Genomic DNA, 16,387 nt, shown 5'->3' with positions numbered 1-16,387 from the left:
AGTCCTAAACCAGCGTACTTAAAATTCATCTCCATCAAAATCAATAAGACTTTGTCAGAGAAAATATATTAGATGGGAGCCTGAATGTGAAATACACCATTATTTCTTTAACTTGTACGGCACGGTTTGGTTGACACCACCAGAAGCACACTTTGCCCAGAGGAGGGTTTAGGGGAGCACGACCGGTTCGCCCGCACTGCCCACCAAGCTGAGAGGGAGCTGCAACAATGACGAACAGAAGGCGAGGGGGGGTGCCCCAAATTTTGGCATTACACAGGGCACCACTGAAATTCTAAAGCCCAAAGTCCACCCCTGCTTTGCCTATCCTGTGCCCCTTTGATATATCCCCCATAACGCCTCCGTTCCAGCTTGCATCTCTCCTATTGGCTCCTCTGAATCAGGGCTCGTCAGAATTTTGCTAGTGAGTCTGCTAAAGCTGTCGTTCTGCCAGCTTCAGAGCTTTCTCTCCAGGGTGTCTATAAGTTATAACTCTCGACGGGGTTGGAACTGGATGCATCTTGTGCCTAATGCACATGCATTTAAATGCTCACAGCAGGAACATTGAGATGCCAACAGCACAAAACCTGCCATCTGGCCATTACACAATGCTGGTGAGAGGCCCATCTTAAACTGTTGATAACAGATTAAAAGACAATCATTATGTTTTTCTTGCATCTCTTTAACCATTATATATATATATATATATATATATACGCACGCACATGCACAAATGTTATGCAGATTGCCAGCATCTTTCGTCCTCTTTTTTTGGCAATGCATTTATTGCAAGTGGCCACTCTGCCAAGTGCCCTCTGATGAGCCCTCTGTAACATTGATGGGCACCTTTCAGTCTTATTTTGTAGTGACAGCAGCAAAAGAACTCAAAAAAAATGGCCGGGGGCTGCCATTTTAATTCCCCCCAATTTTCCCCAATGTCGCAAAGCACCTAATGTAGTGTTACTCCAGGGCATTGAGGGAAATTCCCCTATGAATCCTCTCAACAGAATTAAGGAGAATCCTGATCAGCTGCTCAGAATGGGGTTGGTTAGGGCCACATGGCTGACGGCAGAGAACATAGAATCACAGAATTGTAGAGTTGAAAGGGAACACAAGTGTCGTCTTGTCCAACCCCCAGCAATACCTTTTTGCCCAGTGTGGGTCTCAAACCTACAACTCTGAGATTAAGAATCTCATGCTCTACCAACTGAGCTATCCCAGCTGGTTCATCTTCATCATCATCCCAGCTGGTTTCTCATCCCCTCTGCTTCCAAAGTCCATTGCCTCTCCCAGCAATACGTCTATCAGAGGCGATGACGGATCAGGAAAAGCCAAGTGGTGAGCTTTTCCAGGACTGTTCCACTTCAGAGTAAAGGGGTGTGCTTGTGTGATGTATGGGAAGAAAATTCCATAAAGCAAGCAAACGTAAGCATAGATATAAGGGGTTGGATGCAACACCAGTCATACTCATGGTCGACCCATTGAAATTAATGGGCATGAACCAGAGGCTTTTTTACTAGGAGTTTTAGGCACAGAGATACCAAAGGAACAGAAACGATTATTTATGTATGCGACGACAACAGCGCGGATACTGCTGGCCCAGAGATGGAAAGAAGATAAAGCCCCGACCAGAGATGAATGGCTGATGAAGATGATGAACTACGCCGAAAAGGCGAAAATGACCAGGAAAATCATAAACCAAGGAGAGAGGAACTTTAATAAGGAATGGGGGGAAATTACAATTTGCTTAAGAGAACACTGTAAACAACTAAAAACTTTGGCAGGATTTGAGTAACGCTTCTTATGTACTAAAAACTAAGGGAAAAATTGGACTATTTAAGTCAGAGAACCCTACAGTGGTACCTCAGGTTAAGTACTTAATTCGTTCTGGAGGTCCGTACTTAACCTAAAACTGTTCTTAACCTGAAGCACCACTTTAGCTAATGGGGCCTCCTGCTGCCACCACGCCGCCGGAGCACGATTTCTGTTCTCATCCTGAAGCAAAGTTCTTAATATTTCTGGGTTAGCAAAGTATGTAACCTGAAGCATATGTAACCGGAGGTACCACTGTAAATGGTGATGATCAGGCGTGTCCAACAGGTAGACTGTGATCCACTGGAAGATCAGTGGATGTCTGTGGTAGATCACTGGTAGATCACTGGCTCCCCCCCCCCAAAGAACCCCAGAAACTTTGGCTCCCCTAAAAATAGCTCTACATCTTTGCCCTGCACCCCTAAAAACAGGGCTCTCCTCCTCCCTAAAAAAGCTCAATAACTTTGACCTGCACCCCAAAAAAGGGAGTAGATCACTGCCAGTTTTTAACTCTGTGAGTAGATCGCAGTCTCTTGGAAGCTGGCCATCCCACTGCTGCTGATGTTTAACGTTTGAATTTAAATGTGTAGTGTAAAACTCAATAAAAAAGATTATACAAAAAAAGAAGAAATTAATGGGCATGACTAACTTATGCTCATGGATTTCAATGGATTGGCTCTGATTATGCTTAACATTGGCTAAAACCTGATAAGCTATTCCCCCCGCCCCATAGGTTGGAAAGGTTGTGAAGTACTCCTCCCCTTGTAGCCTGAAGTGGTACGGTCCTGAAAAAGCTTCACCTTTTGGCTCTAAAGCACCTCTTAGAATCAAGCTGTTCCGAGGCAGTTGCCAATTTAAGCATCCTGCTTGCCTCTGCCGCATGAAAGATCTGGCCCAACTGCGCAAACAACTCGGCTGGTTGCTTGGGGCAACTGTGTATGTGTTTAAGGGCATCGTTCCAACGAAGCACCAGGCAGTCTGAGAGCTGTGATGCCGCACAGGGTGCTGGTCTGTAATGCTCGGATCTCGCAGCACAACTGCTTCAAGGGGGAAAATCTCCGCGACATAGAGAGTCGGGGCCTTTTTGGCAGCTCCTAAGCCAGGCTAAGGGAACAGCCTCAGACTGTGGCATCCCTTTGGGTGTTGCTACTTCCCCTGGCATGGACATAGCCAGGGGGGCAGCTGCCCCTCCTAAATCAAGTAAATAAATAATAATACTTAACGAAAAGTAGAAATAATCAGAATATTTGAAATTGAGATGCCCTACCACAAAAAAGGCTCTGCTCATCTCTCTTGCTCAGCCGTACACGACAGCGGTCATTCAGTACCTTGCAGGGAGTGAAGAACTGGCTAAGGTCAACGATGATAAGGGAACGTCTCAATGGGCTACGTTTAATTGCTGAGGTTTTCAGTAAATCCAATAAAACTTGTTCAGATTTTTTTTAAGATGAGAAAAGGCATGTTCTTTGTAATTTTGCAAAACATACCCGTTAACAGCATGAAAGCTACTCTCTGGTGTTAATTTTGATGGTTTCATTTTTATTTAACTTCCTAGTTTTCCAGTGACTGAAGATTTTGACAGATTTTTCTGAGAGCTTGGGGTCAAAAGAAAGTAATTTAAAACAACTGTGGTCGAGACATTTCATTCTGATTCGGCTAGACAGAGCCAGACAGAGGATGACAACAGGTGGGTGTCCTGCTCTCCTCCCCCCCCCCCCCACTAACATAAATCCTGGCTACACTCATGTCCCCTGCGTTTGATCCCTGATTGTTTATATCCGTTGCACTATAACAGCACTGCATTGCAGAATCATAGAGTTGAAAGAGACCTGCTCCATGCAGCTTACAGCATCTTTGACAAATGGCCTTCTATCTTTCAAGGTCGTCGCTTCCACTGTCAAACAGCTCTTTGAAACATCCCAGTGCAGATGATAGCTGTTACCCTTGCAACAGCCCTGCAGGGCAAGCCGGTAGTACTATCCACACCATGGGTAGGCAGACTAAGGCCCGGGGGCCGGATCTGGCCCAATCGCCTTCTAAATCCGTCCCGCAGACAGTCCGGGAATCAGTGTGTTTTTACAAGAGTAGAAGGTGTCCTTTTATTTAAAATGCATCTTTGGGTTATTTGTAGGGCATAGGAATTTGTTCATTCCCCACCAAAAAATATAGTCCGGAACCCCACAAGGTCTGAGGTACAGTGGACTGCCCCCCTGCTGGAAAAGTTTGCTGACCCCTGAGCCACACAATGCAGGTTGGAGGGCTAACCTACAGGACATGGAAGTATTTCAGCTATAGCTCCCCCAGCCCACTTTACTCTATGGACCAGGCTCCCAACTCCAGTGTCATCACTGTCAAAAGGGCCCAACCAATCAGCGCTCTGAACAGCTGGTTCATCCTGGAAAAAAGTTTGGTTCTCTCGGGATTTGTAAGGTTGTATGTCTGCCCGAAGAGTGGTGAGTGCGGATCCTCGACTGGCTCTCCACTCTGCCTCTCACGGGTCTTTAATGGAGGTGAGATTCGAACTGGGAACTTGATTTCCTGATAGGGTGCATTTCCCAAAAAGGGCATTATAGTGCTATTAAAAGGCAGAGACATCACCTTGCCGACAAAGCTCCGTATAGCTAAAGCTATGGTTTTCCCAGTAGTGATGTATAGAAGTGAGAGCTGGACCAGAAAGGCGGCTGATCGCCGAAGAATTGATGCTTTTGAATTATGGTGCTGGAGGAGACTCTTGAGAGTCCCATGGACTGCAAGCAGATCAAACCTCTCCATTCTTAAGGAAATCAGCCCTGAGTGCTCACTGGAAGGACAGATCGTGAAGCTGAGGCTCCAATACTTTGGCCACCTCATGAGAAGACTCCCTGGAAAAGACCCTGATGTTGGGAAAGATGGAGGGCACAAGGAGAAGGGGACGACAGAGGACGAGATGGTTGGATAGTGTTCTCGAAGCTACAAACATGAGTTTGACCAAACTGCGGGCGGCAGTGGAAGACAGGAGTGCCTGGTGTGCTCTGGTCCATGGGGTCACAAAGAGTCGGACACGACTAAATGACTAAACAACAACAAAAAGTTATGTGTATAGATGCACATTCAGAAATAATAGCTGTCATTTAAATAGAAATATCTCTGACCCATCTGATGCCTGGGTGCTAACTGCTGTTGGGCAACTGAGGCTCCCATTCTCCCTTCCTGGGGTTCTTTATCCTTAAACTAGGTGGACGGACAGCCCCTCAAATAGAGGATACTTTCACATATAAGATTGCCCTCTAACAGTCCTTCAAACACATGGGACAACCACTTTCACTACCTCTGAAACAGAGGCCTGTCCTCAAGTAGAACACTTGGTTATCCTACTTCCAGGCTCAAAGCTCACACTTTCTTCCTTTTTTAAAATTACATCTTTATTGGTTTTTCAGTTAATTTACAGCCATCGTTTTCATACACGTCAACATTCACAATAAACAATTGAACACAATAAACATTCCACCATTGAACATGTATGCATAAACAAAAAGGAAAATAAAAATTATGTGACTTATCTACTTATTTTGTTGTTATTTTGTTTGAACCAGACTTCCTTCCACCTCTGTACTTGAGTCCATAGAATTCTATGTTATATGCCTTTCCAACAGTATCTAATATTCCATTTACCATCTTTTCCACTGTTTCTTCTAGTTATCTTTACAAGGGTCATTCTAGCCCAGCCAAAAATTGTTAAATCGCCACAGTAATCTTCCAGATTTTTTTTTAATTTACTCCAATTGTTGTTAAATTTCTGGTACTCTTGGGTCTCTTAACTGCCCTGTCAACTTATCCAAGCTCACACTTTCAACCAGCCATGCCAGCTCTCAAGAATTCATTTCTGTTTTAGCCAACCAGCCAACTCTTTTTGCTTTCTGGGTATTGTTCTCTCTTTGTTCTAGCCAAAATTATGTCATCAGCAATAAATAAATAAAAAATTAAATACATTTAACTCCTGCCCTTGTCTAGCAAATACACATGCGCGCGCACACACACACACACACACATACACTGAAGGCCTCCTTCAAAAAATAATCTGCAAAAAACTGGCCACCTCTTCCCTCCCCTTACCCCCTGAAAGATGATGCCTTCTTCCTGGTCTCGTGCTCCCCAAGTACTGTAGAACTGCACCGCTTTCCTGCTTACCCCTTTATGCTGGGCTGATTGCACCTGCTCAGTGATACTGATGTGCGATGCATCTTGGCACAGAGGCATGGAAAGGCTGGCTCCATCCCATTATCCACCCCTCCCAGGCACTGACGCAATGGCTGTTGGTCCTGGGGTGACATTCCCTCAACCTCATCCACACCACCTTCCTCCAAACCACTCCCACTGGAATCTTGCACCCACTAGCAGAAGGCATTTCTGCTCCACCGATTGCATAAGCACTAGGCGAGAATCACATGTGATGTCCTGTGTGGCGGGAGGTTGCAAGAAAGGTCATCGATCCAACCCTCTGCTCCAGTGATCAGCCCACAGTGGGTCAGGAGCAGAGAGCAGGAGCAACAGTATACAACCATGAGTGTCTGCAGAACAGAGAGCTTAAGTAAGTGAGCCAGGTTACGTGCTCCGAAGTGACCTCTAGGGTGAAACCAAGGTATTGCACTTCCCCCAAGCAAAATTGGAAAAGTACATTTCAGGATCCCTTGCACAGTGTCTCAGAGGAGGGGGGGGGCAATTTAGGTTCTCCTAGGTCTGTGACAACTCCCACTTGTAAGTGGATGGGGTTATTTTAGCTGCATCAGGACACAAATTTGGAGAATGAGCCCGATATTAGCATATAGGTTCTGGGGTCATTACAATCAGTAACATGGATTAAGTTTTCTCCTCCGCTTGTAAAGATGCGTTGTAAGAATAACAAACGTCTATCCTTTCCCCGCTCTTTTAATAATAAATAATAATTATTATATTATTATTTATATGCCACACACCTGACTGGGTTGCCCCCGTCACTCTGGGCGGCTTCCAGCAAAATATAAAAACATAACGAGTTGGATCCCACCTTCAAAGTGTAATCAAATAATCAGCTAGTTTAACCGATTAGAAAAACATTCTATCGACTAAAAAGTTAATGCCAAAAGGTGTACCAATTAATGGGGTGGGGTTCAGTTGTTGTTTTAAGTCACTTTTGATACAATTATGGGGACGCAGGTGGCGCTGTGGGTTAAAGCCTCAGCGCCTAGGACTTGCCGATCGAAAGGTCGGCGGTTCGAATCCCTGCGGCGGGGTGCGCTCCCGCTGCTCGGTCCCAGCGCCTGCCAACCTAGCAGTTCGAAAGTACCTCCGGGTGCAAGTAGATAAATAGGGACCGCTCACCAGCGGGAAGGTAAACGGCGTTTCCGTGTGCGGCTCTGGCTCGCCAGAGCAGCGATGTCACGCTGGCCACGTGACCCGGAAGTGTCTCCGGACAGCGCTGGCCCCTGGCCTCTTGAGTGAGATGGGCGCACAACCCCAGAGTCTGTCAAGACTGGCCCGTACGGGCAGGGGTACCTTTACCTTTAATACAATTATGGCAGATGGGCAATTTTAAAAAGGATTTGCTTTTTTGCTTCAGAACGATAGTTTTCACTCAAACGCAGAATTATGCATATATAACTGATTGATTAATCAGCTACTGGAATGAACTAAAAGTCATGCAACCGAGGCTACAGTCTCCCCAGGGAGTAAGTCCCATGAAACTCAATAGACTTCACTTTGCAGTGAACATGCTAAGATTGCACTGTAAGACTTTTGTGCAAGCTGCTTTGAGGTTTTCTACAATCAAGCGCAGTATATAAATTTTGTGAAGTAAAAAACATAAATAAATACGACTGCAATCCCTGTACACACTTCTCCGGGACTAGCTGAGCTGAGCGGGAAATTGCGGTGTGAACCCCTCTTAACTACTAGTTCGCTTTTGGTTTTCCTGAAGGAAAAAATCTGGTACTTGGAGACTTAGAGAGGAGTTAAATATAAAAGGTTTTAAATTTACAGAACAAAATTGGTAAAACAAAGGATGTGTCAGGAGACAGAATTCTTCCTAGAAACACTTAACTTATATTTATATATTAAATTCAGTGGATTTCACAGACTTCTAAACAAGATGGTGAACATACAGCTTCTTTTCAGTTCTTTCACTTCAGTTCCTTAGGTGCTACAGCTTAATAATACTTTGGTTCTTATACAAGGTGGTACTTTCTGTCAATTTCCCAGCTTTCTATAAAACACACTCCCAAGGCTCCTCTAGCAGTATAAAAGACCCAAGGGATCACCAAACCCTCTCCTCACAGTTTGGGGGTTGCACCGCGAGGTTTCTTGTAACTGGGCGACATTGCTAGTAAATGCAACACGGCTAGTCAATTTAACCCACAACAAATGCTTTCCCCTAACTTGAGAAAGGTTCAAACGCTGCAAAGGAACCTGCTCTCAGAACCTGCTGCCCCATCCTGGGATCGTGGGTTTGGCTTGGCTTGCCTGCAGGAGTGCTGCTGGTTACTATTATGAGAAGGGACTTCGCTTTGCACATTTTGACCGCTAGATTAAAAATTTCCTGCAGTCAGACTTTTCTAGTGATCAGGATGCCGGTGGGTGACTGACATCCAAGCGCCTTTATATACAGATACGAGAGATGATTTATTAGCTGTGAACGAAGGATCGGAGTATATATCGAGGCAAAGAAGTATCAGCTATCATAAATGATGTAGCCATCTGTTGACGGGGGAGGGGTGCAGAAAGGAGGCGAGATGGTTGCCCCTCATCTCATTATTTGTATATGTGTCAATATATGTGTGTGGGCAATATTGAAATTTAATTTCCATCATAATTTCCATCATAATTTTATTATTATTATTATTATTATTATTATTATTATTATTATTATCATCATCATCATCATCATTATTATTAGCAATGGCCACACTAATATCAAAATATCCATTTTACAAAATAACACTGAAATTAAAGAGGGGAGGCAGCACCGGAATATAATTTATTCAGCCTGAAATGTTCCAGTCAAAATATTTTCAAGCGACACCGAAAAAGAAAAGTGGAAAAAGCAGACCTCTCCACATGCTCTGTTCTTAAGAATTCACCTTGCTTTAAAGTTTAATTGAAATTTCTTGGGATCCATAAAGTATAATAAACACAAAGAAGCATAACCACATATACAAAAGAGAAGCTCAGAGGGGAAGGATTTGAACCCGATTCCTTTTCTGACAATCCAACCACTACTCCACACTGTTTTTCTTGATACGTCTTTTATAGGGAGGCGAGATTCTTAGCTAGGGGAACAAAAACTGATACGAGGTCTCTTCCCTCTGTTTCTCTCATATTTTAAGGCATATTCCTAATTGCAAACAATTTGCTCTTGCTTGTTTCAGCCTCTTAGAATGCAATGATGGCGGGGGGTGCCTTGTCTTGAATTTGAGGCGGCAATAGAGCATCCATATTTTGGGGCGTTTTAGAGCCATGCTTGGCACTCTGCCACACCTCTTTGCAGCCCGTCTCTAGTTGCCCCTTCCATGCGGGATGTGAGTGTGTGTGTGTGTGTGTGTGTGTGTGTGTGTGTGTGTGTTTGCAAAAGACCCACCTTTGGTGGGCCTGATGTGCCGTTTCCAAATATTTCCTGGAGCAGCTTGGGAAGGAACACACACGAGAGAGAGGCAACGAGCGCAGTTCTCTGCTTAACATTTGTCCGAGATCTGAACACACCAGGCCCGCACGATCTAAGAGTGGCTTTATTCCGACCACAGATTCTTCGATTTCCATTCTTCGTTAGCAAGGGCCGCACAAGGCAGCTCAGAAGCCTCACACGGAAGCATGCACAAAAGGCAGATTCTTACATGCACAGGAGAACCCAAAGACAAGGTGATGAGGGACCCAGGGACCAAAACCACCCTATTGTTTCTCAAAGCACTGTGAGATTGTGGGAAACATCCAACCATCACCACCCTCAATGGGTGCCGTCGGGACAGGACTATAGGGCAAGGGGTCCTGGGCCCCACTCAGCAGAAATATCGCGAGGGTCCCCAAAACACCAGCAGGGCTGACTTTACACACTGCAAATTACATAATCGAATACACCACAGCTGTCAACCTTCCCTTTTTTTGCAGGAAATTCCCTTATTCCAGTGCCGTTTCCCGCTGCTTCCCGCTGCTATCCCGGATTGTTAGATATCCCGTAGACTGTCCCCAGGACAGGTGAGACTGCTGATCCCTTATTTTCGGGGCTGCTGATCCCTTATTTTCAAATCTGAAAGTTGACAGCTATGAATACACTTTCTATAGAAGCCCCCTTCCCACTGTACGGTTATTAAATCTGGAGTCTAAAATTACCAAATTGCACCACGGACCACCCTAATAGGCCCAACATCCACTTTTCTCTCTCTCCCTCCCTCCCTTATATATTTTATTAAAAAGGGTTCTTCAGCATCTCTGCCTAGGTGACCTTTATGACACACCTAAGGACCCTTACCAGGCTTGGCGGGTTCAGGCATGGCTGTAATCTCTGGGCTGATACGCTGTGCCTGTCTGAGTTTGGGATCTCCCTGGAGAATGCACTTGGCTGGGTCGCTTTAAAGACCCAGCAAAGGGGACACTGAGAAGGCGTCACCTGACCCCCAGGGACCATTGCCAAATTCCAGAGCTGTGGCATAAACGTCTTCAAATCCCGGGCTTGGCCTTACTAGAAAAAGAACCCAGCTGGTGGGATGGGAGGGAGAGGGAAAGGCGGCCAGGAGCCAAGTCAGACTCAGATTTGTTCAAGGGAGCAGAACCTCCATGAAAAGGGGCATAAATATTTCTCAAAACATTGCTCCTTTAAGACACAAAACAAAGGAAACCATAATGGCCACAAGAAAATCCTTTAAAAATAATATTTTTAAAAATGATATTTTCCTAATAAAAGAAAGAAAGAAATTCCTTTTAAAACCCACTGTTTACATACCCACCAACATTTCTACAATGAAAATAGGGTCTTCTATTATTATTATTATTATTATTATTATTATTATTATTATTGACACAAAACAAAGGAAACCATATTGGCCACAAGAAAATTCTTTAAAAATAATAATCATAATTTTTTCTCCTTATAAAAGAAAGAAATTCCTTTAAAAATCCACTGTTTACATATCCATCAACATTTCTCCAATGAAAATAGGGACTTCCATTGTTGTTGTTGTTGTTGTTGTTGTTGTTGTTGTTGTTGTTATATCTATATCTGACCCAGGTTGCTCCAGCCACTCTGGGCAGCTTCCAACATATACAAAAACATAATATAACATTAAACATTTAAAAAAACTTCCCTAAACAGGGCTGCCTTCAGGTGTCAAAGGTTGTATAGATTAATTATCTCCTTGGCTCGGTGGGGGGGTTGCAAAACTCCATATCGGCCAACACTTCTCTAATGAAAAGAGAGATTTTCCAGGATAAAATCAGAAACCAGGACGGCTTCTGCAAATCTGGCACCGCCCCTGGAAAATACACTTGGAGTGTCTGTGTTTATCATAAAAGAGCGAGCAAGCTTTCCTGAGTTCTCCAGAATTCTCCATCATCAGCCATTACCCTGACAAAGAACTCTGGATAATTCAAAAGCTTGCTCTCTATTTTGCAACGTTTTGGTTTGACCTAAAAAGAAAAGGTATTGCCCATCTGCAGACATTGGAGCCCCTTAAGGCAGTGCTTAATAAACTAAAGTTGTACATTTAATTTTGATTATTTGTTTCCCCGCCATCCCACAGTTCAGAGAACCTAAAGGTGGCTTAGGTAAAGGTAAAGGGACCCCTGACCGTTAGGTCCAGTCGTGACTGACTCTGGAGTTGAGGCACTCATCTCACTTTATTGGCTGAGGGAGCCGGCGTACAGCTTCCGGGTCATGTGGCCAGCATGACTAAGCCGCTTCTGGTGAACCAGAGCAGCGCACGGAAACACCTTTTACCTTCCCACCGGAGTGGTACCTATTTATCTACTTGCACTTTGACGTGCTTTCGAACTGCTAGGTTGACAGGAGCAGGGACTGAGCAACGGGAGCTCACCCCGTCACGGGGATTCGAACCACCGACCTTCTGATCAGCAAGTCCTAGACTCTGTGGTTTAACCCACAGCGCCACCAACTTACAGACTTCCAAAGCAGTCTAAAATGCCAGTAGCAAAACAAATCAACACAGCCTTAAAACAGCAAATAAATTGGTGGAGAGCAGCTAGGAGCGAATCAATATGAATGGCCATTAAACTCTAGGCCCAAATTAACAGGGCAGCATTTGAAAGATAATAATGATAACGGGCAAGTGCAGTTATTAGGGCAAGAGTTTACTCTCTAGGAGTGTCACCACAGAGAAGGCCTTACCTTCAGCAGCCAAATATCTGATCTCTAGGCAAGTAGGACATATAACCTCCATGGAAGATCTTCCTTCTGGTGCAAAGGTCCTAGACGTCAGTCACAGGCAGTCTTGCCAATAGACAAGTGCTAGGTTGTGGCTGGCCCAGGGTGAGAACTTCAGTACATAACAACAAGAATGATGGCAAATGGAGTTCTCGGTCCCCATGGCCTGAAAAACTATCACCTTCCTTTCTTCTTCAGATAGCATTTGATGGTGCATTGTTGTTGTTGTTGTTGTTGTTTAGTCGTTTAGTCGTGTCCGACTCTTCGTGACCCCATGAACCAGAGCACGCCAGGCACTTCTGTCCTCCACTGCCTCCCGCAGTTTGATCAAACTCATGCTGGTAGCTTCAAGAACACCATCCAACCATCTCATCCTCTGTTGTCCCCTTCTCCTTGTGCCCTCCATCTTTCCCAACATCAGGGTCTTTTCCAGGGAGTCTTCTCTTCTCATGAGGTGGCCAAAGTATTGGAGCCTCAGCTTCACAATCTGTCCTTCCAGTGAGCACTCAGGGCTGATTTCCTTCAGAATGGATACGTTTGATCTTCTTGCAGTCCATGGGACTCTCAAGAATCTCCTCCAGCACCATAATTTGGTGGTGCATTAGCCCTGGTAAAGAAAAGGTCACTCGCATCCACGCCAGACATTTAAAGCACTCTTATACCACTTTAACAGTCATGGCTCCCCCGCCCCCAATAATCCTGGGAAATGTAGTTTGTCACAGAGCTACAAACTCCATTTCCCAGGATTCTTTGGGGGAAGCCATGACAGTGATCTGTTTTTCTAAGACAGCCTTACTGTTCCTGAACTGCAAGCTTAGCAATTTCCATTAAAACAATGCATTTGTGTGTGTTTTATGCGTTTTCAGGCACACTTCTGCCTATTAAACACATTTTTTTTGAAACACGGGTTGCAGACCCTCTAAGTGTCCCTATTTTCCAGGGACAGCCCCGGATTTACAGAAGCCATCGCAGCATCATGGACTACTGCCATGAAGTCTTGCAATGATAATAACAATAACAATAATAATTTTTATGCCACCAGCCACTCTGGGTGGCTTGCAACAATTTATTTTAAAAAACCACAGTAAAACATCGAACATTAAAAACCTCCCTAAACAGGACTGCCTTCAGATGTCTTCTAAAAGTCAGATAGTTGCTTATTTCCTTGACATCTTTTTTTTTGGGGGGGGGGCCTTCCCAAAATCATACTTTATTTAGAGTTCAACGATAACCAAAAAACCCCACAATAACTACTACATCAATTCATTACAACTGAACAACTTTAACAATAAACAAACAATAACTGAAAAATTACAAAACATCACTTTTAACTGACTCGTTTTCATATTTAACTTTTATCTCTTTATCTCTTTCTTAGCAGGTCCAAAAGGAAAAGACCAAAGAAAGAGGTAGAAAAAACGAAAAAAATAAGAGAGAGAGAAAAATAGAAACAATTAACAAATTTGGAAGATTGGCAGGATTCAAAATAAAGTTTATTTCCTTGACATCTGATGGGAGAGCGTTCCACAGGGTGGGCACCACTACTAAAAAGGCCCTGTGCCTGATTCCCTGTAATTTCACTTCTCGCAGTGAGGGAACCATCAAAAAGGCCCTCAGAGCTGGACCTCAGTATCTAGGCTGAATGATGGGATGGAGATGCTCCTTCAGCTATGCACGGCCAAAGCCCTGTATAATGGCCCTAGTACTCATCCCCTTCTCTGCGTGAGGTCCCACAAATGCCACAGCCAGTCAAGAAAAGACAGTTTGGGGCAAGCAGCAGCGTAGCGTGGGTTGTCAGCACCCGGGGCAAGGCAAGTAATTTGCGCCCCCTAACCCGGGGCAAGGCAAGTAATTTGCGCCCCTAACCTGCTGCCGCTGCCAGCTTCTTCTTGCTGCTGCCTGGGTTGGGGTATTTACGGTAAGGTAGCCACGGCGGCGGCGGGTCTGTGTCAGGTGATCTGAGGCGAGTTGCCACTGGCGCTGGCGCCCAAACGATGCCGCTTGCCCGGAGGAGGAGGGCAGAGAGGCGAGGAAAATGCAACATGGCCCAGCAGCTGCAGCGGCAGCGGCGGGGCTGTGAGGAGGGGCTGCCTGGCGCGCCCTCCACTGCGAGCGCTGAGAGCCGCTGCCTGCCGGACGCCTTCAGCCCGGACGCGCACACAGCTCGTCGGTTCCGCGAGACATGGGGCTCTGCTACAGCCTGCACCCGAGGCTCTTCGGCGACTCCGGAGGCGGCGAGCGCGCCCCCCCCAGATGTTGCGCCCGGTGCGCCCGGCACCCCCTGCACCCCCCACGCTACGCCACTGGGGGCAAGACAGGTCCACAGAGTGACTCGGTAGAAGGCAGCTTCGTTCACAGCCCAGCTCATCTCCTTCACCTGCATGAAGAGTGACGCCAGGTAAGCCTTACAAATGTGACAGGCAAGGCCAAGAATGTAACACCATTACAGAGAAGGGCCTGTCTGTTTCAAGAGAGGCCAGGAATAGCCGGCATTCTCGCTCTCACTGCCAAATTATGGGACAAGGATTTGAAACTTCCTCTTGGAGAAGATAAACGTATTGAAGGGTTGGTGGTGGAAGAAGGGAAGGAGTGGGACAGAACAAACAGCCACATTTGCTCATTCCCATTCCCTGCCAGGTTCCTGTCAGACCGCCATTGAAAGAAGGGATTCTGGTTGTGGAAATAGCCTTCTTGGTACACACAGTTTTTTGGAATCCAGACTTCTGCGAGGGATTGTCTCAGGTTAGGATTTAGTGCCCCCGTGTGGCCACATGAGAGCATCTTGTTGGGAAGTAAGGGCATGCAAAACCTAAGGCCAGTTTCTTGTACGTATAGCAGAAGAATCAAGTGGTAAGAAGTTTCCTAGGTTCCTGATGTATATGCTACCAGGCATGGTCCCTGCTTTCTAGCAGCTATTCCTGATTTACAACTGACTTTACCCACTTTAAGGGACGCAGGTGGCGCTGTGGGTTAAACCACAGAGCCTAGGACATGCCAATCAGAAGGTCGGCGGTTCGAATCCCCTCGACGGGGTGAGCTCCTATTGCTCGTCCCCTGCTCCTGCCAACCTAGCAGTTCGAAAGCACGTCAAAGTGCAAGTAGATAAATAGGTGCCACTCCGGCGGGAAGGTAAACGGCGCTTCCGTGCGCTGCTCTGGTTCGCCAGAAGCGGCTTAGTCATGCTGGCCACATGACCCGGAAGCTGTACGCCGGCTCCCTCGGCCAGTAAAGCGAGATGAGCGCCGCAACCCGAGTCAGCCACGACTGGACCTAATGGTCAGGGGTCCCTTTACCATTACCTTTACCCACTTTACAGAAGACAATAATCCTCTTTTGGAGGGGTTTGCCGATTCAAGTCTGCTTTGAACCAGAAGCGCAAAGCTAGAACCTAGAAAACAGGCCAACTCGCCTGGTCTCTGTTTTCTGCCACAATGGTAACATGAATTGTAGTCCTGTTTAATTGATGCCCATTGTGTCTGTGTTTGCATCTATGCAAACTGATGTTCTCTTCTCTCTTTGGGGGGCGATGCCTTCATTTTATAAACCACTGCTCCTATTTTGACTTTTTGGAAAGACTGCCAAAGTCTTCCTTCCTCTACACGCCAGATAAAACTCTGCCTCGTCACTGCATATGCACTATATATTTAAAGCACATTGTTGTTGTTGTTGTTTAGTCCTTTAGTCGTGTCCGACTCTTCGTGATCCCATGGACCAGAGCTCGCCAGGCACTCCTGTCTTCCACTGGCTTCACTCAACTGTAGTTTGCCCCTCACAAAGCTACAATTTCCAGTACCCTTAACATTCTAAAGTTCCAAGAATTTATTTTTTTTGTTGGGGGTGGGTGGGGAATGTGTTTATGGTGTGTATGCAATGTAAGAGTAGTTCAGCTTTTTCAATCAATGCCTCCAGGGAGCTGTGTGACCCAAGTGAGTGCAGTCACACACACCCCAACATGCACACATTCTATGTTTCCCCTCCCAGCTCATCCTCAGCTGATTTGTACAAATCCGTAGCATTGGGGGTGGGGGAGAGAATTATTCCCCCACTGCAGTGCTAGCCTGGTCCAAGAGGGTCTTCTCCATTCAGCCCAGCATCACAGAGAGAAGGGGAAAGTGCCATCTCTGCTTTTCACATCAATCTGAAATTTCCTCCTCGCTAAGGCAATGGGTTGGGAGGGAGACAGTAACTTCTCTGCCC

At 45.7% G+C, this 16,387-nt stretch overlaps 1 protein-coding gene across 4 annotated transcripts in view; it reads right to left on the bottom strand.

Annotated features, from left to right (window-relative positions):
* Window positions 1–12,267, bottom strand: part of MYBPC2 (myosin binding protein C2) — an 80,514-nt gene extending 68,247 nt beyond the window's left edge. For 2 of the 4 annotated variants that reach the window (XM_083709095.1, XM_083709096.1), the window contains exon 1: window positions 12,155–12,267. In XM_083709095.1, coding sequence (XP_083565221.1) covers window positions 12,155–12,206 — 52 coding nt within the window. In that variant the 5' untranslated portion in view covers window positions 12,207–12,267. Of the gene's footprint in view, window positions 1–10,282; window positions 10,437–12,154 lie in introns of those variants that run through there. The other 2 variants (XM_083709097.1, XM_083709098.1) reach the window with 2 other exon arrangements.
* Between the last annotated feature and the right edge of the window lie 4,120 nt (window positions 12,268–16,387).

Source organism: Podarcis gaigeae (assembly GCF_964106915.1).
Source record: "Podarcis gaigeae genome assembly, chromosome: 13".
Lineage (NCBI taxonomy): Eukaryota > Metazoa > Chordata > Lepidosauria > Squamata > Lacertidae > Podarcis > Podarcis gaigeae.
The sequence above is the reverse complement of the archived record's forward strand: the minus strand, read 5'-3'. Positions and strand labels throughout refer to the sequence as shown.